The sequence below is a fragment of the Carlito syrichta genome, unplaced genomic scaffold, assembly GCF_000164805.1.
Source record: "Carlito syrichta isolate Samal-C Ts95f unplaced genomic scaffold, Tarsius_syrichta-2.0.1 Scaffold315355, whole genome shotgun sequence".
In the NCBI taxonomy this organism is placed as follows: domain Eukaryota; kingdom Metazoa; phylum Chordata; class Mammalia; order Primates; family Tarsiidae; genus Carlito; species Carlito syrichta.
The window spans coordinates 449,557-473,425 of record NW_007259451.1 but is presented as its reverse complement, the minus strand read 5'-3'; the positions used below and the strand labels follow the sequence as shown (position 1 = coordinate 473,425).

Here is a 23,869-nt window from a genome sequence, read left to right as displayed (position 1 = left end):
CAAGATAACGCCATTGGCTTGTTGATTCAATAAATATTTATTAGGCGCTATTATGTTCCAGCTTCTGTAGCAGCCACAAAACTAGAGGTCAAATCTAGTGTTTTTGTTTCCTGCTGCTCTTTTTTGCTAAACCTAATAGTGCCTGTATATCTCAGATATTTGGGGTATATGTCTCTGTAAGGTCACTGAAGTATCTGCTTAGCACTGCGATTGCTGTGAATGTAAGATCCTTATCCATGTCTCAAAAAAAACCGTATTTACTTGAGGAGCAAAAGCTTTGCACAGTAGTCTTAAACTCCTCAGACATCAGCGTCGACATCTGTAAGAGGAGCATAACAGCACCTGCCCCGCAAGGTGATCTGAGGATTAGAATTAGGCCACACAACACTGGTCAAAGTACCCAGTACCCAGTGAGCCCTCCCTGCTCTCCCTGCTCTCCTAAAAGCACAGTGCCCCAAACTTAGCTAGGCAAGTGAGGGAGGACATCTCAGAGGAGGCCACACCCAAGGTGAACTTAAGCAGACCTCTGTGCTGGGACCAGGAGCAAGCAGATCAGGTGGAGCGGCAGGAGTGCACTAAAACCTAAGACCCACCCAGAGCAATTACAAAAATGGTCCTCTCTTAGGGAAAAATTGAGTTTTCAAAGGCATGGACTTACTTTTGAAAATGTTTTATTCATAACTAGGATTATGCAAACGCAGCTACATTAAATCCAAACAAGTCATTTCATCATCGTTTTAAAAACAAACTGTTGAATACATTGAGTGCACGTTTTAGGGCTTTATAACTTCTTTCTCTTCACTCCCTGCTTTCCTCTTTCTGGAAGATTCACCTCCTGAATGGATAAGAGATGAAACATAAAATTCAATATAAAATGTTTCTGGCAATGTTATCTAAAATAGTTCTGAGCTGACTGGGGGAGCCAGCCAGCCCTTCCCGGTAGGACTTGACGCTGCACCCCACACAGTGGTCAACCTGTGTCCCCGCAGCCAGTCTCTAGGAGGATCAAGCAACTGGAACCTAGTTTTCCCCTGGGCAGTGGTCAGGCCTGGAGGAACACTTACTTTTTAATCTATACTGACTGGCATTGCTATTACATGACTTGAAATGTTTTCCCCTGCTTCATTTTCTCTACCTAAAATTCAGTACACCTGGTCGTGGTGGCTCACATCTGTAATCCCAAGATTTTGGGAGGCTCAGGTGGGAGGATCACTTGAGGCCAGGCGTTCAAGACTAGCCTGGGCAACATAGTGAGACCCCCCATCTCTACAAATAAAATTCAGTACAGATGGGCCTCTGCATCCGTGTATTCAAACAGCTGTGGATCAAAAATGTTTGAAAAAATAAAAATAAAACGAGGTATAATAACTATTTACATAGCATTTGTATTGTATTAGATATTATAAGCAATCTAAAGTATACTCGTGGATTTTGGTATCCTTATGGGTCCTGAAAATCCCCCATGGATACTGAGGGTTGGCTGTACGATTGGGGACCCAAAAACTCTCAGAATTTAATTATATTCTGTATTTATTCTTACATGTTTAAACTTCAGTCACCTTCAAAGTACTCTCCGTTTGATGCAATGCACCTATCAAGATGCTTTTTCCACCATTCAGAACAGTTTTTGAACTCATCAATTTTGATAACTTTTAGTGCTTCTGCCGTTTTTTGTTTCACCTCTTCCACATTGGCAAAACACTTCCCTTTGAGGACTTTTTTCATGCAGAGAAACAAAAAGAGTTGCTGGGGCCAGATCAGGTGAATAGGGAGGGTGGGCACAGAGATCATGCTGTTTTTGGACAAAAACTGCTGAACACTCAACATTGTGGGCAGGTATGTTGTCATTGTGGGAGAATCAGTCACCTATTTGCCACAATTCAGGAACTTTCTTCTGCAGGTCATGACGCAACCTTCTCAAAACTTCCAGATAAAAACTTTGGTTGACCATTTCATCTGGAGGAACAAATTCTGAGTGTACAAGGGGCCTGCCCTCCAAAAGATAATTCCAGGTTTTTTTTGGGGGGGTCCCCCTTTGTAGTGCATTGTATACGAAGAGGAAAAGTGAACACACAAGTGACCAATATTGTCAGTGCAGTGTTTATTCCTACCTGTATCTCCAGAACCTAGAACAGAGCATGTCTTCAGAGAACACTGAATGAATTAATATGGTCTATGGACAATAACATAGTGATTCTCTTAGACAGTTTAGACTGAAAATATCTTTGTACCTATGATCTTAGAGGGAGAAAGAAACAATAAAAGGAAAAATATTTTGATAACACAGAAATGAAATAATTCTCAACTGCTATTATATCTAAACAATAAAGATACCCAATCTCCCACAGTGAACATGGTAGGCCCTTGCTCTGCCCACACTGAACGATGTGAAGTTCTCTAGCCAAGACTCGGTGCCTCGGGCCTTTCACCTTTCCTTACAGGCCTTTCCATCTACCTGGAGTGCCCCACCCTGGCCCATGTGTCTGCAAGTGTCCACTCATTCTTCAAGACCCTGCAGAGAGAGGCCTCCTCTGTGCAGCCTTCAAGGCCCATCCAAACATAGGTATCAGACTCTGGGCCACTCCTAGCCCTATTACTGCATTTATCTCACCAAACTTTAGTGGTGTAGACATCTCTCTGTACTCCTGGTTTGTGAACACCTCTTCATTCCTAGAAGTTGGATCCTGGGTACAGGGTAAACCCCTAGAATGGACTAAATTTTGTCTTACCTCATCATTGTCAAGATTCTTTGCTTTGGGTAATCTTTGAGCCTTGTCTTCTTCTGATCCCTCATCACTGTCTGAGGAATAGATTCTGGCTCGTTCTGCTGAAAGCATAAGAATTTTAGGCATGGGATTAACCTGCAAAGATGATGACTTGTTAATTCCTGAATTTTCCTTCTGCTGAATATTGTTGTTTTCCACGACATTTCCTTGAGGAACCAATAATTTTTTAAGTTTCAACAATTCTCAGACATGCTGAAATGACTTAGATGTGCTTGATTTGTGTTCTCAGAGAGGTTATCTGATCTTATTTACTTATTTATTTACTTATGTATTTATTTTGAGTCAGAGTCTTACTTTGTCACCCAGGCTGGATAGAGTGCAGTAGCACAATCATGACTCACCACAGCCTCGACCTCCTGGGCTCAGGTGATCCTTCTGCCTCAGTCGCCCGAGTAGCCAGGACGACAAGCATGCACCACCACACTTGGCTAATTTTTTTTTATTTTTTGCAGAAACAAGGTCTTACTATATTGCCCAGGCTAGTCTCAAACTCCTGGGCTCAAACAATCTTCTCACCTTGTCCTCCCAAAGGGCTGAGATTACAGGTGTGGGCCACCATGCCCAGCCCTGAAGCTTCATATATTCATCATTTTTAAGAACAATGAAGTTTAAGTGTCAGGTCCTAAATTATGCAAACAGGGAACTGCATGTTATACATTTCCCTCCACAAGGACATACATTATTTGATTGATTTTCTTTATTTTGGGGATGCCGTATTTTCACAGCTAACCTTTTCTGTGGGAGCCTGGCCCTAACAAAAAAAGGCCTTTACTATTGTCCTAAGTGAATAACAGTAGGACAGAAAAAGCTCACTAGAGCAAAGACAGCACTGCTACCCTGAAATGCTAAAATGGGACCTCCACACCCTACTCACCTTGGAGGTCGCCTTGATAATAGTTTTTAATGGCAGCCAGGCTGAAGGTGTCCTCACCTTCCTCCTCCTCCTCATGGTCACTCCCAGGGTCCTGGTAGGGGGTGCTTGGCCTCTGCTGGCCCTGCTTCTCCCGCAGATGGGCTGTCTGAGACACCTGGTGAGTAGAAGCCCTCAAGCGTTCTTCTTTCTGTAAAGAAGCAAGTGATCTCCTTAACTTACAAAAGGAACTACTTTCATGCCCACTTGGGCCAACTTTTACCATAAAGAACATGTCATGCCAAGTCCAGGATGACTGCTGTCCCAGGTGTCTTCAGAGCATGGTCTTCCCACTCACACCTCCAGTACCACCCACAAGGGTGAAGAGGCAGAAGGGACCCCTCACACAAACCAGCCCATCAGAACTGGCACAGGCGTGTCCTTGAGAGCTGTGTCATCTTATCTTCTGTGCTGCCACTCAGAGCCCAGAGAGAAGCAACCGACCTGAGAAACCCCATCCATGCCCAGCGGACAACTGAACTGACTCCCTGGGATGGCAGAAGCTGTTTCTGTTCATCCCTGAGCCCCAGGCATTTGACCTGCCCAGGCTCCACCAAACTCCCACAGTTCCCAGATATTCCGGTCCTAGTCCTAACAACCAGAGAGATCCCCACCGCTCCTGAAGACAGGATGGGTCCCAAGCCACAAGGTAAGCTGCCTTTCTTTCAGTCTCCCTGGTGTTTGCACATTAGAGCTCACAAGGCTGGGCCAGTATTGGACAAGTGAGGAATGTTCTTTTGACCTTCCCATTTGCTAACACATTTTTATATCTGTCAAAGCTTATACTTTTTAAATCACCGGTTTTCTCTGAAATCTCATAGATCAGAGGGAGCGTGTCCAAGTCCCTTGTTTGCTATAATCTCACCATCAGCCATTGGTATTACTGTGGCTGATGACACATTTAGCAGGTTAAGCTGGCTCCCTGATAACTACAAGAAATAAAATAGCGGTGGCAAAAAAAATGGTGACTCGATGTTCTGGAAAACACAGGTGTCCATACTCAAAATGTCCCAGGATAAAACTTATCAAACATACCTTCATAATTTCTGTGCGTTGGCATTCAGGATCACAACCCGCTATTGGTAAGATTCTAATCTTCTGTGTCTTCGAACTTCTATTAGCAAGTGGCAGGGTCATCTTTCTATGTGTGACACTGTCTGTAGAATGAGGTCTGCCAGGAAATGGACAAAATTGGCTCACTGTTTACACAAAACATTTGGAAGCAATCATTCCCACAGCAAAAAACACCTAGAGACAACACTGACCCTGGGAAGAGCTGACTGGGCTGAAGCGGGAAGTCAGTGGGAGGGAGGAGAGGCAGGTGGCTGGGCCAAGGGCTTTTACAAAGAACACCCCAACTACAATCAGAGAAGAGAAGAGAGGGAGTATGAAATCTCAGTTCCCATAGGAGGGTGCAGATGCCAGAAGGCACAATTTGAGAGTTAAAGATGGGGCTCTCCATCTGGAAAAATTTGGAAGGAGGTCAAATCAAGGAGGCAGGTCACAGGAGCAGCATGGGCCTTGTGACAGCCCAGTGGGACAATACAGCTAGACCAGGAGTCCTGGGACAGAACGATGGATGCCTTCGTGGTGGAAGGAAGGCAACTTATAATTAAGTACATCAGAGAGAACAATGATCCTCAGGAGAAGGTCTCTGGGAGAGAGCATGGCTACAGAGAGGAGGGATGTGAGAAGTGAAACAGCCAGGCAGTTGATATGGTCCCAGTGTGGAACAGGGGGTACCAGGAGAAAACGTAGGCTCAGAATCACACAACCTTTTGGATGCCATTCTAGAAGAGAGCATAAAGCAGATAAATCCAGCACCATGTATTGTACCAGGTCTCTGCATCTTGTTTTACATGTATTTGACTTTACTGATACTGCATCCCTGTGAGGGACACATTGTTATCTCCATTTTATAGAAAAAGAAACTGGAAATTAGTGAGATCAAGACTCTTTCTCAAGAGGCACAACCTCAGAACTGTCCCTTACTGTCCCTGTTGGTTTTTAAAAAGACCAACAGCTGGGCACAGTGGCTCATACCTGTAATTCCAGCACTTTGGGAGGTGAAAGTAAGAGAATTGCCTGAGCTTAGGGATTTGAGATCAGCCTGGGCAACTTGGCAAGACCTCGTCTCTACAATCAATTAAAAAAAAATTAGCCGGGTGTGATGGTGTGTGCCTGTAGTTCCAGCTACTTGGAAGGCTGAGGCGGAAGGATCGCTGGAGCCCAGCAGGTCAAGGCTGCGGTGGCCGTGAGCATGCCACTGCACTCCAGCATGGGTGACAGAGTGAGACTCCAACTCAAAAAAAAAGGTCAACAGATTTATTGAGTATAATTCATACAACATAGCATTCACTCATTTTAAATACAATTATGGCTCATTGTAAACTTGAACTCCTGGGCTCAAGGGATCCACCCTCCTCAGCCTCCCAAAGTACTGGAATTATAGGCATGAACCGCTGTGCTGGGCCTTTAAATGATTTTTTATTTACAAAATTGTGCAACCATGACCACAATCTGATACTTCCACAACCCCTAAAAGAACACTTGTCTTTGAAGATCCCCACCTCTCAAGGAAAGCTGACTCCTTGAGTCGCAGTCTCACTCTGTCACCCAGGCTGGAGTGCAGGGGCACAATCATGGCTCACTGCAACCGCAGCCTCCTGAGCTCATGTGATCCATCTGAGTAGCTGGGACTACAGATACATGCCACCAAACTCAGCTAATTTTTTGGTTTTTTGTATAGACAGGTCTCACTATGTTGCCCAGCCTGGTCTTGAATTCCTGGGCTCAAGCAATTCTCCCACTTCGGCCTCCCCACATGACTCCTAATTAACAGCAATGTGTCCTTGAGAAGGAAGGTGTAGAGAAGGGGCCACAGCCATAAACTGGCCTGGGCATTTGTCTGCTCTGTGCAAGGCTGCTGTAGCCACAGAGAAGGAGAGAGCCTAGTCTGTCAGGTCTGTTGCAGCCACACACAAACTCCATTCTGAAGATCATCTAGCTTCCTGTGTCAATTTCACTCAAGGGAAAGGGACCCCTGAGCAGCAGAGCTGCAGGAACAAGGCTGTAGGAACAAGGCTGTTCTTGCCACAGATCAATGCAGGTAAATATTCTGGTTTTCTGTGGTATAAATCAACCTCCTGTGAATTCTGATAGTGTGAACTGGCTCCCTGAGAAACAGCAACTTGTGGTAAACTGGGAAAAGTGTATCAGAACAAGACCATGGTCCTGGATGAGCTGCACTATGAAACTATGTTAGTTGGGCTTTTTGCACAAGATTTCTACTTCAGCTGCTCTTGAACTGCAGGTAATCATGTGTGATGGGAATAGTTACCTAAAGGTAAGCTGGGATTTAAAGATGGCTTGTCCCTGTAGACCAGTGTCTTCTCTTATAAACAGCTGGTTGTAATTGCCCTGCAGTGGGGCTTTGTAGACATCAAATATTTCATTGCCTAAATGCAGGGACATGCTGGAAAGGAGAAAACAGTTCAGGTGTTAGAGGGGAATGGAATGAGACCTACAGTTTCCATTCTGCCCTGTTAGCTTGACTGAAAATGGTGTGGAACTGTGGGATCCTGTCCTCATACTGAATTCATCAGAAAAGCAGAAAGGATGCTGTAAATGACCTATCCTTTCCAAGTAAAAAGCAATAACATCTATCCTCTTTTTTTTTTTCTCACAGCCTCCGCAGCCTCAACTTGCTGGGCTTAGGTGATCCTTCCACCTCAGCCTTCCAAGTAGCTGGAACTACAGGTGTGTGCCACCACACCTGGCTAATTTTTTGATTTATTGTAGAGATGAGGTCTCACCAAGTAACCCAGGCTGGTCTCGAACCTGTGGACTCAGGCAATCCTCTCACTTCGGCCTCCCAAAGTACTGGGATTATAGACATGAGCCACTGCGCCCGGCCACATCTATCCTCTTTAAAACAATATAACTGTTTTGTAATTTTCTCAATCCTGTTTCATTATCAAAGCAGACATAATATTTCAAAAATATTGATTTGTCGTGGCTGTGGTCTCACCAATGGGAGCAAACATCAAGTCCTTCACATCAAGAAGGTAGATACAATGGCTTGTGATCACATCTTGGGGCCATTTCTGAAGTCTCCCGCCAGCACAGCTGTGTAACCTCAACCCTATTTACTTCTCTCAGGTTTCCTAGGTAGCACCTGGGGCATTCGATTTTGTCAATTCTTTAATGAAAAATGATTTCAAAATAAGGTCCCGCACAGAACACGTGATTCAACTCAGGCCTCCTTTTCGGTATGTCAACACTCTTCAGGCATTTTGCACTCACCTTCCATCTGACCACTTGACTATCCGAGCATTGCTTTCTTTAATTTTATTTCCTTCTTCATCCCGGCGTATTCTCCATCGTATAGTATTTTCTACCTAGTTCAAAACACAAAGGCATTGGTTAGTTAAACCAATTTAAATAAATGTTAATTTTTTTTCCTTGAATGATTTGCAGTCATGTGCCAAGAATTGATAGGTAATTATAGAATAAGCTTATGTAAAAAAATAAATAAGTAAATAATAAGGCAGGCGTGGTGGCTCGCTCCTATAATCCCAGCACACTGGGAGGCCAAGGTGAGAGGATTGCCTGAACCCACGGGTTTCAGACCAGCCTGGGCGACTTGGCAAGACCTCAACTCTACAATAAATCAAAAAATTAGCCAGGCGCGGTGGCCCATGCCTGTAGTTCCAGCTACTTGGAAGGCTGAGGTAGAAGGATCACCTAAGCCCAACAGGTCAAGGCGACGGCGGCTGTGAGTATGCCACTGTACTCCAGTCTGAGCGACATTTTGAGACTCCAACTAAAAAAAAAAAAAATAGCTGATTCTGCAACACTGAAACCCACCTGCTACAGATACCTAGAAATGGTGGTTAAGCTAACCAAAAATTTTATTTAAATCTTTTCTGAGACCAGGTGCAGTGGCTCATTCCTGTTATCCCAGCACTTTGGGAGGCCAAGGCAGGAGGATTGCTTGAGCCCAGGAGTTCAAGGACAATCTGGGCAACACAGCAAGACTTTGTCTCCACAAAAAAAAAATGTTTAAATTGGCCAGGGCATGCACCTGTAGTCCCAGCTACTTGGAAGGCTGAGGCAGAAGCATCTCCTGAGCCCAGGAGGTAGAGCCTATGGTAAGCCGTGCTCATGGGCCACTGCACTTCAGCCTGGGTGATAGAGGGAGATGCCTATGTGAAATATATATATATATTTTTTCCTGAGCTCTAGTTCATTGCAGTAGAAGCAAAAGCTAAGAATGATGCAGGCCAGAGGTGTTATCAGACGCACTAAGAGCTCCAAAGGAGAGAGGAGAAAGGATGAGGCTTCGGAGCCACATGAAGTAAGCAGTTAACACTAAGACCTCTTCTTATCACAGGGACACTTGAACCCATACAAATTGATCCTGCTCAGTGCTATCTCTGGGGACCCTGGCAGAAGTTCATAGGAAACCTGGTAGCCAAGAGTGGGGGGTATATGCCTATAATCCCAGCTAATTGGGAGGCTGAGGCAGGAGAATCACTTGAGTCCAGGAGTTTGAGGCTGCAGTAAACCAAGATCATATCACTGCACTCCAGCCTGGGTAACATAATGAGACCCAGTCTCTTAAAAGAAAAAAGAAAGAAAAAAAGAAAGAAAGAAAAAGAAAACTCCATTCAAGAAGACAACATGCCCGTGAGAGCAATAGTGCTGCTTTGCCATCCCAGGACTTCTAGAGAAGAATCACCTAATGACAAGGTGTCTTTTTGTTCATAATTTGAATATCCATAAAGAGCCAGAGAAATTTCTATTGTGGGAAGTTGCTAGGCTCTCCCCATTGCAGGAGGCAGAGGCAGTTCCATATACTTATTATTTATCTTGAAGGAAGCATCTAACAATTTTCTTTTCTTTTCTTTTTTTTGAGTTGGAATCTAATTTTGTCGTCCAGGCTGGAGTGCAGTATCATGCTCACAGTCACTGCAACCTTGACCTGCTGGGCTTAGGTGATCCTTCCGCCTCAGTCTTCCAAGTAGCTGTAACTACAGGCGTGCACAACCACACCTGGCTAACTTTTTGATTTATTGTAGAGACAAGGTCTCGCCAAGTTACCCAGGTTGGTCTTGAACCCCTGGGCTCAGGCAATCTCTTGCCTCCGCCTCCCAAAGTGCTGGGATTAGAGGCATGAGCCACCACGCCAGGGTGGAAGCAGCTAACAGTTTTCAAAAATTTTTATCTTGTGTTAAAAAATTGCAACTGCAAAAAAGAAAAGTTAAAAAAGTGACAATTCTACAGGGATAAAAAAGGGCATACACTTTCTCCTCTAAAGATATTTTGAAAAGATGTTTAATTCCTAGGTCTAAAGAGCTACTTGTTGATCAAACAGAAGACATAAAAGATTGTTTTCATAAGGTCTCAAGTTATTACCCTCGTGTTTTACTTTAGGAAAGGAAAAACTTGATACTTATTTGCCTAATCCTGAATTGTAGCCCACATCTTTAAAATAAATAAATTAAAATTTTTTAAAAAGGAAAAGAAAAACTTCAAAGAAAAAAAGAATAAGCATGAGATAGTACCTTTAATTTTAACCTGATTCTATCTTCTTCGTCAAGCACTTTCTCATCTTCAAATTCATCTTCATAAAGCTGAGGATTAAAAGGCCTAAAAATTGTTTTTAAATGTCATATTAGCCATATTAATAATGAATGTAAATAATACATAAGTTAATTATCTGTACAACATACATTAATAGTTTTTTTTTTTTTTTTGAGTTGGAGTCTCACTCTGTCACCCAGGCTGGAGTGCAGTGGCACACTCACTGCCACTGAAGCTTTGACCTGCTAAGCTCAGGTGATCCTTCTGCCTCAGCCTTCCAAGTAGCTGGAACCACAGGTATGCGCCACCATGCCCGGCTGATTTTTTGATCTATTGTAGAGACAAGGTCTTACCATGTTGCTCAGGATCACCTGAGCTCAGGTAATCCTCTTGCCTCTGCCTCCTAAAGTGCTGGGATTATAGGCATGAGCCACTGAGCCCAGCTAATATATTTCTAAAAATCACAGTAGACAAATAACTTCACATAAACCTTCAAGGTAGTATGCAAATTATTTATTGGAATTTGTTTCTAAAACATATTGCCTGAAATAAAATCCAAATGTAATTAATAATTCAAAATCTTCTTTGATGAAATATGTCATCTAAAGTGTAAGCAATACATGGCCTATTTTTCCATCTTTTTATTTTTTATTTATTTATTTATTTTGAGTTGGAGTCTCACTCTGTCGCCCAGACTGGAGTGCAGTGGCCGCTCCCGGCCACCACAGCCTTGACCTGCTGGGCTCCGGCGATCCTTCCGCCTCAGCCTTCCGAGTAGCCGGAATTACAGGCGTGTACTACCACGCCCGGCTGATTTTTTTTTTTTTTTTTAAATTGTAGAGATGAGGTCTCGCCTGCCCAGGAGGGTCTCGAACCCGCGGGCTCAGGCAATCCACTCACCTCAGCCTCCCAAAGGCGCGGGATTACAGGCTGAACCACCGAGCCCGGCTTTTTCCATCTTTTTAAAGAAAACATGTTGGGTTTAATTGCACAAGAACTTGCCTTAGTGCCTAATACCCATAGACACTGTTTTGTTGTTTTCTAGATTCACAATGATTTTCTCATAGAACATTTGTGATTCCCTAGCAAACTTTCTCACTATTATTTTCTAATTTTTTAGTTTTACACTACTGAAAAACACCTCCATCAATTGTGACTTCTTTATTTATAAGAAAGTACCAAAATGCTAGAAAAATTATTAGCATTAAAGCTCTTTCTTATCAGTAATTTATCTTTTTTTTTTTTTTTCAAGAGACAGGTCTCTGTCACTCAGACTGCAGTACAGTGGCATGATCATAACTCACTGAAGCTTCCAACTCCCAGACTTAAGCAATTCTCCTGCCTTAGCCTCCCACATTGCTGGACTACAGGCATGTGCCATACACACCTTCACCACACCTGGCTAATTTAACAAAAATTTCTTTGCAGGGCTAGGGGGTCTTGCTATGTTTGCCTAGGCTAGTCTTGAACTCCTGGCTGCAAATCGTCCTCCCACCTTGACCTCCCAAATTGCTGAGATTACAGGCATGAGCCACCATGACCAGCCCTCATTTTTCTAACACAGCACTTCCTAAATTTGTGTTTTTTCAGTTATGTGAGAAATATCTCATTTTTGTGATGTCAATTCAAGATATTGATGCCTCAGAGACTTTTTAAAAAACTCATGATAAATAAGAAAATATAGTTACATTTCTACATATTTTTATTTATTCAATATCTTGAAAAATTTAATCAGTCTTCTTACTTGGGTTCTATGCTGAGAAACCTGGGTAATTTAACAAAATACAATTCATTTCCTAAGTCAGAGTTGACACTGGGAATTTCTACTTCTATTTTGGTTTCAGAAATTGGCTTTTCCTCCTTCTGGTCCTGAGGCACTCCATATTCATCCTGAGAAAGGAATCAGAATGTGAGAGCTTGAAGTGACATTAGCAATGTTCTGGCTTTTACTCTTCCTGCAGTAGGATAGAAGCAGGTGTGATAGGAAGTAAACGTAAACACCACTTTAAGGATAAAACCATCAGCAACCTTTCCAAGCCTGTACTTAAAGCCTCGCCCCACGCCCACTAAAAAACAACACAAACAAACCCATGGGAAACGAGATCTGTCAGCCTGAATTACTAGAAAAAGTATCTGTTTTGTTGACATATATACTTTTGTATAGTATATTCAGAACCAGATGGGTGAAATTCTTCAACCTACCAACACTAAACATCTCTTAAAATCAGAGAAGAATATCAACATAGCCCACACTTCTTGGCACAGGTATGAATAAGGAAAACCTTTAAATCATAGGTTTTCACAGTATGAGTCCTTACCATGTAACCCCTAAAGTTTGGCATCAACCACATTCTGAACAGCTCATTCTGCACCTTCTTACATCGTTAAAAGGGCAGCAACTCTGCAGCCATCTAAAGAAAACCCAGAAATTCCCAATACAGGTAAGACAGTCACCCATCGTTAGATGTTCGGTTAGCTGTGAATATGAGCGACTCAGACCTATTAGCCTCTGAAACATTTTTTTTAGCTTGAATAATAGGATCAGTTGAGGTTACTGATTTTACTTACAACACGCTGTCCTGGAATAGGTGGCTGATTGTCCTTGTCACTCTCTGAAGAAATGTCATCTATATCTCCAAACAGATCCATGGTCCCACCGCAATCTTCAGTGTTGTGGGGAAATGCACAGTGTTAATTTCTCTAGTTAAAATCCTTCACACAGGTTAGTTCTTGACCCACTGCTTCGACATATTCCCAAGATTCGTAAACCAAATCTCCATTAAGCCAACCTCAAATTGGTTCCCTGATCCTGGTTTTCAGGAGCCTGACTAGTGTATTTGAAGAAAGAAGGAGACCAAGTTGTTTGTGAAAGGCAAAGTCACTATGATAGCCAGCTTTCAAGATGATCCCAGTGTCCCCTTCAACAGTGTGTCATGGTTGGTCTATGTCATCAGTGGAATACGACCTCAATTCCCAGCCGAGGCTATGAGAGACAGTGTGGCTTCTCTGCTCTGCTCATTCTCTCTTGGGTCACTTACTTTTGGGGAAGCTGTCTGCCATGCTGTAAGCTCACACTCAAACTGCCTATGGAGAGGCCCCCATGGTGAGGATCGGAGGCCTTGGCCTTTAGATAATGTAGTGTCAGCCATCACCTTGACTGCAGCTTGGGAGAGACCCTGAGCTAGAGCCACTCAGTTAAGCCATTCCTAAATTCCCTACCCTCAGAATCTGTGTGATGTGTTAAATGTGTGTTGTTTTAAGTTGTTGAGTTCATGGTGATTTGTTACACAGTGATAGATTACTAATACAGTTACCTGGCAGGCACTTTCTCCCTTCTTTCTCTGCATCTCTGTTCTCCCACTTCTCTTTTTTTCTCAGGATCCCAAAGGCCTCTCCCCCATCTATGGATACTGAGAGTTGAGGCTTGAGCTTTCCACCCAAGTCTGTCCTCCACTTAGAAGTATAGGCTTCAAAATCACAGGTCCTACAAACCCATTCTTTCAGGCCACAACATCAGTGAGGTAGAGGCAGAAAAATCCTAGAAACCAATTCACTCTAAAGGACTGTGTCAGTGACCCAAGCAAGAAGCTGTCAGGGAGAGAGGAAGGGAAGCCATCAACTGGCGTTAAAGATCAGAGACACTCATTATTCACTCAATAAAAAATAAACTACCCAAGCCTAGGCAGGAAAGTGAGACCTCGTCTCTACAAAAAATAAAAAAATTAGCTGGGCATGGTGGCATGTGCTTGTAGTTCGAGCTACTCAGGAAGCTGAGGTGGAAGGATCACCAAAGTGCCCAGGAGGTTGAGGTTGCCGCAAGCCATGATCGTGCCACTGCACTCCAGCCTGGGCATCAGAATAGGACCTCGACTCAAACAAACAAACTACCAGTAACAAGCCTTTCTGTTTCGAAAGGCTTGATCTCCTTCAGATCTAACATTACTAGGTATTTGTTTTAACTTGACTTTTATCAGTTTATGAGTATTCATGTGGTCCTAGGTCCTTCAACATTCCTAGTGCCACGATCAACCCTCCCCATCCTTCATCATTTTGTTTCCTTTTTCTTTAGAGACAGAGTTTTGTTCTGTTGCCCAGGCTAGAGTGCACTGGCATGATCATGACTGCAGCCTCAAACTCCTAGGCTCAAGCAATCCTCCTGCCTCGGCCTCCCAAGTAACTGGGACTATACTGCGCGCCACTGCACCTGGCTAATTTTTTGTTGGTTTTGCTTTTTGTTTTTGTAGAGGCAGCGTCTTGCAATGTTGCCCAGACTGGTCTTGAACTCCTAGCCTCAAGTGATCCTCCAAACTTGCTCGCCCAAAGTACTGGTATTACAGGCATGAGGTATTACATCTTTATAAAGGTGTATATTTAAATAAAATAAAAGGTCTAAAGAATTTCCCTTAAATTTCATTGCTAAGTTTTCTCAGCCTACCTGAAATAGTCCTGTGAAGTAGTCTAGTCTTCATTTGACAGACCAAGAATTAAAAGTCAAAAGTTATTAACTTGACAAACTGGTTAACGTGTCCAAAGTCACACGGGAAATGAAAGGGCAAAGCAGTGACCTAACTCCGGAGTCTATACACATAGTCATTGCCCAGAGACTGAGGGCTCTTGGAGCCTTCTCTGTGTCTCTATAGTGGTTCCTCTAAATGCTCACTTTGACAATGTCAAAATAGTGCTACTTGTGGCTATTAATATAAGCGGCTTCACATTTGTGCCTAATTATGTGTACACTCATGCCAACATCCATCAAATAGCCACAGGCTAACATAACAGCTTGTAAATAGGACAAAATCAAATCCTGGATCTGATACATATCCTATGCCATAAAACAGGCAGCAATTTTTAAAACTTGGAACCCAGGCCGGGCACGGTGGCTCACACCTATAGTCCCAGCACTTTGGGAGGCCAAGGTGAGAGGATTGCCTAAACCCACAGATTCGAGACCAGCCTGGGCAACTTGGCAAGACCTCATGTCTACAATAAATCAAAAAAATTAGCTGGGCATGGTGGTGCATGCCTGTAGTTCCAGCTGCTTGGAGGGCTAAGGCAGAAGGATCGCCTGAGCCTAGCAGGTCAAGGCTGCAGTGACTGTGAGCAGCGTGCCACTGCACTCTAGCCTGAGTGACAAAGTGAGACTCTGACTCAAAAAAAAAGGCAAAAGAAACTCAAAGCAAGCAGAATGAAAGGAATAATAAAGAAACAAAAATAAAATAATAAGTTAAACTTAAAAAAATAGAGAAAATCAATAAAACCAAGTTGATTCTTTAACATCTTGATATTGTCATTAATAAACCTCTAGCCAGACTAAAGAAATAAGAAAACACAAAATACAAATATAAGAAATAGCCGGGCTTGGTGGCTCAGCCTGTAATCCTGCGCCTTTGGGAGGCTGAGGTGAATGGATTGCCTGAGCCCGCAGGTTCAAGACCCGCCTGGGCAATTTGGTGAGACCTCATCTCTACAATAAATCAAAAATTAGCCAGGCGTGGTAGTGTGCGCCTGTAGTTCCAGCTACTTGGAAGGCTGAGGTGGAAGGATCGCTGGAGCCCAGCAGGTCGAGGCTGTAGTGGCTGGGAGAGTGCCATTGCACTCCAGTCTGGGCGACAGAGTGAGACTCCAACTCAAAAAAAAAAGAAATAAAAGAAGGGACATCACCACAGAGCCCACAGACATTATAAGAATACTAAGGGAATAATACAACAGATTCCACACACATAAATTCAACAACTTAGACTAAATGACCCAATTCTTTGAAGGTCACAAACTACCAAAATTCATGCGAGAAGAAATAGACAACCAACTTACATAGTTTTATTTCTATTAAAGGAACAGGGTTTGTAGTTAAAAACCTTCCAAAAGAGGAAATTGCAGGTCAAGATGGACCTACTAGCTTTTGATAACTAGGTATGCTCAATACCTTTCCTTTAACAAATCAATTAGCACATGGCAGACTTGTGATATATTCTTTGGAGAAATTTTGCTAATGTTTACAAAAAGCTTACAAATTCTGTAAAAATGGTATAAATCTTTCCTAAATGGTTGGCTTTAAGAGATAATACAGGCCAAGTGCAGTGGATCGCGCCTGTGATCCCAGCACTTTGGGAGCTGAAGGTGAGAGGATTGCCTGAACTCAAGAGTTTGAGACCACCCTGAGCAACTTTGGTGAGACCTCATCACTACAATAAATGAAAAAAAAAATTTTTTAACTGGGCATAGTGGCGCATGCCTGTAGTTCCAGTTACTTGGAAGGCTGAGGCAGAAGGATCGCCTGAGCCCAGCAGGTTGAGGCTACGGTAGCCATGATTATACCATTGCACTCCAGCCTGGGTGACAGAGTGAGACTCCCACACACACAAAAGATGATGCATTTATGAGTAAGTCTAAGTTCACAAAAGAAATGTGTCCTATGGAATCAGGAGCCAGGGCTAGGGCCAAAACGTACAAGTTACAAGAACACGAGAAGTTGCCATTGCTTAGGGTCATTTTCCCAACTAAAGTGTTTAAATCAATAAGTATAATTTACCAGAACATAATTTGTATCTTTTAATAAAGTTTAAGGAAGAGACATCTCCTGCAGTGGGGTTATGCTCTTTTCCCTTGTTTTAATCCCCCAGGTTGTCACAAAGATTGGACAGTAGCTTTAATTGTGACTGTGACTCCCTAACAAAGAATCTGGTAACCATCAGCTGCCAAGACTTCCTGCTGAAATACATAGTAACAAAGGAGCAACATTTTGGACCAAAACAGACATGATGCTTAACAGCATCTAACAAGAATGCTGCTCAGGACAAATCTGAATGCATGTGCACTGTAAGGAGAATGTTCATAGAAGCCTGTTTTGTGCATATGTATCCACATTTGTGGTAAATGTTAAGTCATCTGGCACAGTACATCTGAGTGTGGAGCATATCATTTCACTCCATTTGAGCTTCTTGGATGTTCTCTTTAGACATCTGCCAAGTTACTGCCTCTTTCTTGAACTATGTATGAGTACTGCAGTCTTTTTAATAATCAACATGAGTAGAGCTTTTTGAGCTATAAATTAAATCAGAATTTGGCCTGCGTGGCCACCGTGTGTGGCCCGGAGCTGAGCAATTGTCCTTAGTCATTTTATTATTTGCATCTGGGAGACTGAACAAACGAGCAAATATATGGAGGATAATTGGAGTCAAGCTTCTTGCTTTTGGAGAAGGGGATAGAAGAGGCAATTCAGCAGGAGTCTGTATTAAGGGAGCCTGAGCCACCTATACAAGGAACCCTCTTGTGCCTTCTGGACTTCATTGGGCCCAGACGATAGACTGGTGATAGACTGCCAGACACACACCCAATTATGGCTTGTGGGGACTGAAAATAATCAGTTCGTGGTGAGAAGCTCAGCCTGTGTGTTACTTGGGTAGGTGTGGTTAGGTGTTCAGAAGCAAGGCCAGTAGTTGTTTCTCAAAAGAGGATGTGGATGTGTCCCAAACCCCTAGAGGCTGCAGTCAGTCTTCTTACTGATCCTGGCCAGAGGGTTCACACGCGATGGTATATGCCAGACATATCCAGCATCATTGGATCTGCCGGGTTACTAAGCCCAAGAGGAAGAGCAGTTTGCCCTGCAGTCTGAACTTAATGCAAAACATTCTTATTCTGCTCCTCACTCAAAACAGGCAGCATCTGTGTTTTTCTTGGTGAAAGGTCATCGCACAATGAAATAAAGTATACATTATGACATCAGTTGATTAGGTCTAAGATGACCTATCATTTCCAGGATCAATCAGTCATCTGTACAGGTCAAACTGGTGAGTGCATGGGGATGTCATCATCTCTGCTTCTTTCAGGTCTCTGGTGTCACTCGTCTCTGCAATCTTGCCCCCCCCCTCCCCGCCACCGGCCTGCACTGCTAGTTTTGGTTTATTATTCTGGTAAGAAGGAGACGTTCCAGGGGTTCCTATTTGGTCTTAATGGTGCTTATTTCACAGATCAGAGAGACAAGAAGTTCCAGAGGCTTCTACTTGGTCACAACGGTGCTTATTTCACAAATCAGACAGACAATGTGGGAATCTCTCAGTTGGCAAAATATATCTGTTCCGATCATATATTTAAGAACTGGGAAATAACCACAAGGTGGGGTCTGCAGATCTGCTGGGCATACTGTGAGTTGAACTTGGGCTAAAATGCCATCCATTAGCTGACATCAGCCCCACTTTTACTGTGGGCCACAGTAGTATTCAGTTCTAAGCATGGGCTTCAACTGAGTTAGTGTCTGGTAATCCCTCAGATTCTGGGTATTTCCTTTTTCCTGCATAGCCACTCTAGTAAATGGCTGCAGCTCCTTTGGTGAAGGCTTGCAGGAAGATTCATAATATCTACATGTAACATGCTTCAGGTTCCTCCCTCAAGTCTGCCCTTAAATCAAGGAATTCTGGGTCTAGGAACATATTTATATCTGAAAACTGGGTGAGAGAGTGCTTCTCCATGGCGGTGACTCACATCAGAATTTTGGCTGTCAGATCTAGAGTTTTTCTATTATACAGATCAAGCAGCACTTTGGTAGCCTACCTATTAATATTTCATTCCTAGGGACACTGTGATCAATTAGTTAACACCAAAAATTTCTGTGAATCAAAACATTCTGATTATTGCACTGCTATATTTCTGCTGCACTTCTTAGTAATGTGCCCATCTTGGCTCTGGCATTTAAACTCTGCCACCAGGCCTCTGTTCTTCTGGGCTCCTATCATGCCCATCTCAATGGCAGCATCTCCCATCATATCATGCCTGCCTACAATCTTGAAGGATATCTCCCGTTACTGATATCTCTCTCAGTGTCTTAGTGAAGGGAGTGTCATCAACCCCCTGGTGCTACGATATAGACATTGGTTTTCATCCATGGTTCCTGGTCCATAACTTCCATAGCCCTTGTTAGCCTTTTGTTATCAATTTGAGGCACTTTAGGCCTCAAGAGCAGGCCTCAAGAAACAGAAGCTTTCTCTCTGACTTCTCCTATTAACTGCCTCTATTCCTGTGGGCTTAAGACCCTCCCCAGAAGGCAAGGAATGCTGACATCATGAAGTTCGATAAAAACCCAAGAGAACCAGGACTGGGGAGCTTCTGGATAGCTGAACATGTGGAAGGCCTGGAGGGTAGCACACCCAGGGATGGCATGGAAGCGCCACACCCTTCTCCCATATCCCACCCTACACATCTCATCATCTGTATCCTTTGCAATATCCCTTATAATAAACCAGTAAATATGTCTCCCTAAATTCTGAGAGCCCCTCCTGCAAATTATTATTTTCTTTTTGTAGTCACAGTGGCAATACTCACAGCTACTATAGCCCTGACCCACTGAGCTCAGGCGATCCTTCTCCCTCAGCCTTCTAAGTAGCTGGAATTACAGGTGTGTGCCACCAAGCCCAGCTTATTTATTTATTTATTTATTTATTGAGTCACAGTCTCACTCCACCACATAGGTTGGGGTGCAGTGGCACGCTCATGGCTACCCCAGCATCAACCTGCTAAGCTCAGGTGATCCTTCTGCCTCAGCCTTCCAACTAGAGGCATGCTACCACGCCCAGCTAATTTTTGATTTATTGTGGATTTATTGTAAATTCATTTAAAAATTTTTTTGATTTATTGTAGAGATGAGGTCTTGCCAAGATGTCCAGGCTAGTCTCAGACCCCTGGGCTCGGGTAATCCTCTTGCCTCCACCTCCCAACGTGCTGGTATTACAGGCATGAGCCACTGCTCCTGGTCAATTTTGTAATTCTTAGGGTACATAAGGTATTTTTTCTTCAGCCTTTGTGCTTGCTTTGTGGGAGCACGATGAGATCCTAGTTGTGGGTCTACTGGTAAAAAGGTGAGTCACACAGCGGTCAGTTGGCTGAGGCTTCAGAAGAATGGGAACTGGCCCCAGATGACATTACTATAGCGTTTCAGTCAAAAAACACATGTTTCTTCAGACATGGGGAGGCAAGCTGCTTTCTATAGGTAAGGGAAGCTCAGGGTGACTGGGAAATTGATTTTCAGCCTCATCAGAGTCCAAACAAATAATCCTTGTTTTTGTCTGTTCAGGCTGTCATAACACATATCACAGACTGGGTAGCTTAACCAACAGAAACTTGTTTATCACAGTTCTGAAGTCTAGGAAGTCCAAGATCAAGGTGTCAGCGAGGCAGGCTTTGTTCTGAGGCCTCTCCTCTTGGCTTGTAGATGGCTGCCATCTTGCTGTGTGTTCATATGCTCTCTTCTTGGTGTACATGGGGAGAGTGACCTCTGGTCTCTCTTCCTCATAAGGACACTAATTCCACCATGGGAACCTCACTCTCATATCATAAACTCAAGTAACCCTAATCATCTCCCATCTTCAAATACCATCACACTGAGGGATGGATGGGTTAGGTTTCAACATATACATTTTAGGGAAACACAAACTTTCAGTCCCTAACATCTCCATTTCTAGCTTATTTCCCAAGCATTGCCTTAACTCACTTTCACACGAAAAGACACATAGGCTGTGAATTCAATTGAGGTTGTCATTCTGCAACCCCACAATGAAATGTTGTGTCTAATTTTCAGCTACCTCAGCCCCAGGGCTACAAGATAGGAGAATCTTTCAGAGCTGTCATGAAAGTTTGGTGGTTGCCTGACCATGACTTGAGTTGAACATTTCAGGATCTAAGTTTGTGATTTTCTTCCTGTAGCTGCTCCAGGGCACTTAGAAGCATCCACCGCACACTGTGGTCCTGATTCCTGCCTCATAGACAAGTGCAACAGCCACGTAAGCCCTCAGTCACCCAAAGACATCTGAGGGTCACCAGTGTCGTGTACCCATAGGGAAGGAGCTCAGACCTGCACTCAAACCCACACCAATCCCTGGATTCCATCCTTGAGGATCTGTTTTCTGGACCACCAAGTCAGGTTCCAGTCAGGACACAGAACGCACACCAGTTGTCCATACAGAGAGAATTTAACATTTTTAAAAGCTGTAACTAGGTTTGAAGTTGTTGACTAGGTTACTAAAAGTGTACAAAGAGGAGCTCTAACAGTCCACAGACAACAACTTCCACCCCCAGGGCTAGGGCACGAAGAGGTGGATTATGAAAATGTGAAGACTCGCATGAGGGGCCCCTGGGAGCTGAGACCCATACCTGAGGAAGACAGCTGTCCAGCTGGTCCTGATGTCACTCACGAGGGGGAAATTAAGCTGGCTGTCCACCCTCTTACAGAAACTGCACATCCACAGGAAGCCTCCAGAAAGTTCTATCAACAAACAGGAAGGAGCAATCCTTTCTCTGTCCTCCAGGCTTCCGGTCTTTCTCTAGCGCCCCCTAACAGGAGGCAGCTGGCAAGCTCCAGCATCGCAATGCCAGGTAAAGAAGAGTTGGTTCCAAGATGAGACAAGAGTTTAATAGTCAACACGCAAATACCTACTGGTAAAATTAACAACAACAACAAAAACCCTGTTTCCTTGGAAAGGATGAAGTCAGAATGGAAGCTCTTCAAGGCCAGGCACAGGAGTTTCCATTTGATAAGCCTGGAATTAGCAAGGGCACTGAAGATTTTTGAGTTAGGAGAGTGACATCATGATGATTCAGGACCTTCTCTCTCTCTGTCTTTCTTTTTAAGAGACAGGGTCTTGCTCTGTTGCCCAGGCTGGGTGCGATAGTGTGATCATAGCTCACTGAAGCCTGGAACTCCTGGGCTCAAGCAATCCTTCTGCCTCAGCCTCCCAAGTAGCTGGGACAAGAGGCATGTGCCACCATGCCTGGCTTAAGGACCTTCTTCTCTTTCGATGTCACATTTCTTTCTCTACAACTAGACTTCAGGGTAGGCTCCCAACCTTCCCCCAGCCACCACTACCAAACTGTACTACAACACCCGGAAGAAAGGTAAAAGCTGTAAGGACAAGATTAGTGTATGTAGAGGAACACCATAGAGAAGGCAAATATGTGTGGTGGATGTAAAACTTTTTAAATGTGCAAATTTTTTGCCATTCCTGCCATCAAGAGGAACCAAATTCCTTTCCCTTTGAACATGGGATTATGTCAGTGACTCACTTCTAACAAAGTGTGGAAGTGAGGTTGTGTGACTTTCTTTTTTTTTTTTTTTTTTGAGTTGGAGTCTCACTCTGTCACCCAGACTGGAGTGCAGTGGCTGCTCCCGGCCACCGCAGCCTCGACCTGCTGGGCTCCGGCGATCCTTCCGCCTCAGCCTTCCGAGTAGCCGGAATTACAGCCATGCACTACCACGCCTGGCTGATTTTTTGATTTATTGTAGAGATGAGGTCTCACTGCCCAGGCGGGTCTCGAACCCGTGGGCTCAGGCAATCCACTCACCTCAGCCTCCCAACAGGCACGGGATTATAGGCTGAGCCACCGAGCCCGGCAATTGTGTGACTTTCAATGCCAGGCCATATAAGCTCATACAAAAATAAGGCAATACAACCTTCAGCTAGCACTGTTTGTTGGGGTGCTCAGCTTTGGAACAAGTTGCCACGTTCTTAGAAAGCAGGGCCACTGCTAGGTTGCGACAATGACACATTCACCTTGCCCACAAATTCAAGGGGCGATAAAATCTCAGTCATCAAGATAAATAATACTGCAATGCATTATTTTTAAAAAAATCAAAATTAGTGTAATAAAATTCACAGCAAACAAAATTTTAAATAAAGGCAAAATTTAGTTCTGCCATTGTATAACTCTCATTTCTACTTCTAGACCTTCTAAATCTGGTCTTCATTTAAAATTTTGACATTTTGTTCATCATGGATTTTCTGTATTAATTTTATATTAGTACAATATTTTAAAAATTACATTATGATATTATGCATAATGGGTTGAATAGTGACCCTCCCCCAAAATTCATGTCTACCCAAAACCTCAAACTGTGACCTTATTTGGAAACAGGGTTTTTGCACATGTGATTAGTTAAAATGAGGTCACACTGGATTAGGATTGGCCCTAAATCCTGAGTCTTGTTCTTATAAACAGAAAGAAATCTGGAGACACTCGGAGACCCAGAACAGTCACACAAGAAAGGTCATGTGAAGACAGAGGCACAGAAGGATCCTTGACAAAAGCCTTCAGTGGGATCATGGTTCTGTCAACATCTTTATTTCGGCTTTCCAGCCCCCAGAACTGAGAGACTCTCTTTGTAGGGGATGAGAGGGAGTTAAGCAGAGCAGCAGGAATTCAAGTTTTGATTTTCTGAACACAGAGACTTGCTCTTAAATTTTTTTATTACAATTAAAATTACACAAAAGCAAATCACTTCATTTCAGTCGAAATAACTCATGTTTACATATTTATAATAAAATGTACAAGAAAATGTTTTCACATTTCATAGTTCAATCATCTTCTTCTTCCTCTTCATCACTGATCACGTACTTCTTATGTTTTTTATTAGCTTTATCATCATCTTCTGCTTTTCTCTTTCCAGAAGGCTCACCTTCCTAAACAGATAAAATTTTTCAAAATCTAAAAGTCAGTAAAGAATATTTCTAGGATGGCTTAGCAAAAGTAACTCTGAGCTAAATGGTTCTCTGAAAACTCAAAATAAAATAAATGTTTAAATAAGAACATTCACCAGATGAAT

At 43.3% G+C, this 23,869-nt stretch overlaps 2 protein-coding genes across 4 annotated transcripts in view; both read right to left on the bottom strand.

Moving 5' to 3' along the window:
• Positions 1 to 721: 721 nt before the first annotated feature.
• LOC110594435 (RNA polymerase-associated protein LEO1-like) lies at positions 722 to 14,224 on the bottom strand. Its single transcript, XM_021706206.1, is given in 11 exon segments — positions 722 to 832; positions 2,730 to 2,827; positions 3,661 to 3,847; positions 4,732 to 4,867; positions 7,037 to 7,171; positions 8,002 to 8,096; positions 10,266 to 10,350; positions 12,029 to 12,174; positions 12,853 to 12,947; positions 13,599 to 13,781; positions 14,173 to 14,224. Coding segments are annotated over 11 exon segments (1,323 nt in total).
• Positions 14,225 to 23,471: 9,247 nt separating this feature from the next.
• LEO1 (LEO1 homolog, Paf1/RNA polymerase II complex component) overlaps positions 23,472 to 23,869 on the bottom strand; it is a 44,725-nt gene continuing 44,327 nt past the window's right edge. The window contains exon 12 of one of the 3 annotated variants that reach the window (XM_021706209.1): positions 23,472 to 23,722. In XM_021706209.1, the coding sequence (XP_021561884.1) occupies positions 23,654 to 23,722 (69 nt within the window). In that variant the 3' untranslated portion in view covers positions 23,472 to 23,653. Of the gene's footprint in view, positions 23,727 to 23,869 lie in introns of all 3 variants that reach the window. The other 2 variants (XM_008072585.2, XM_021706210.1) reach the window with 2 other exon arrangements.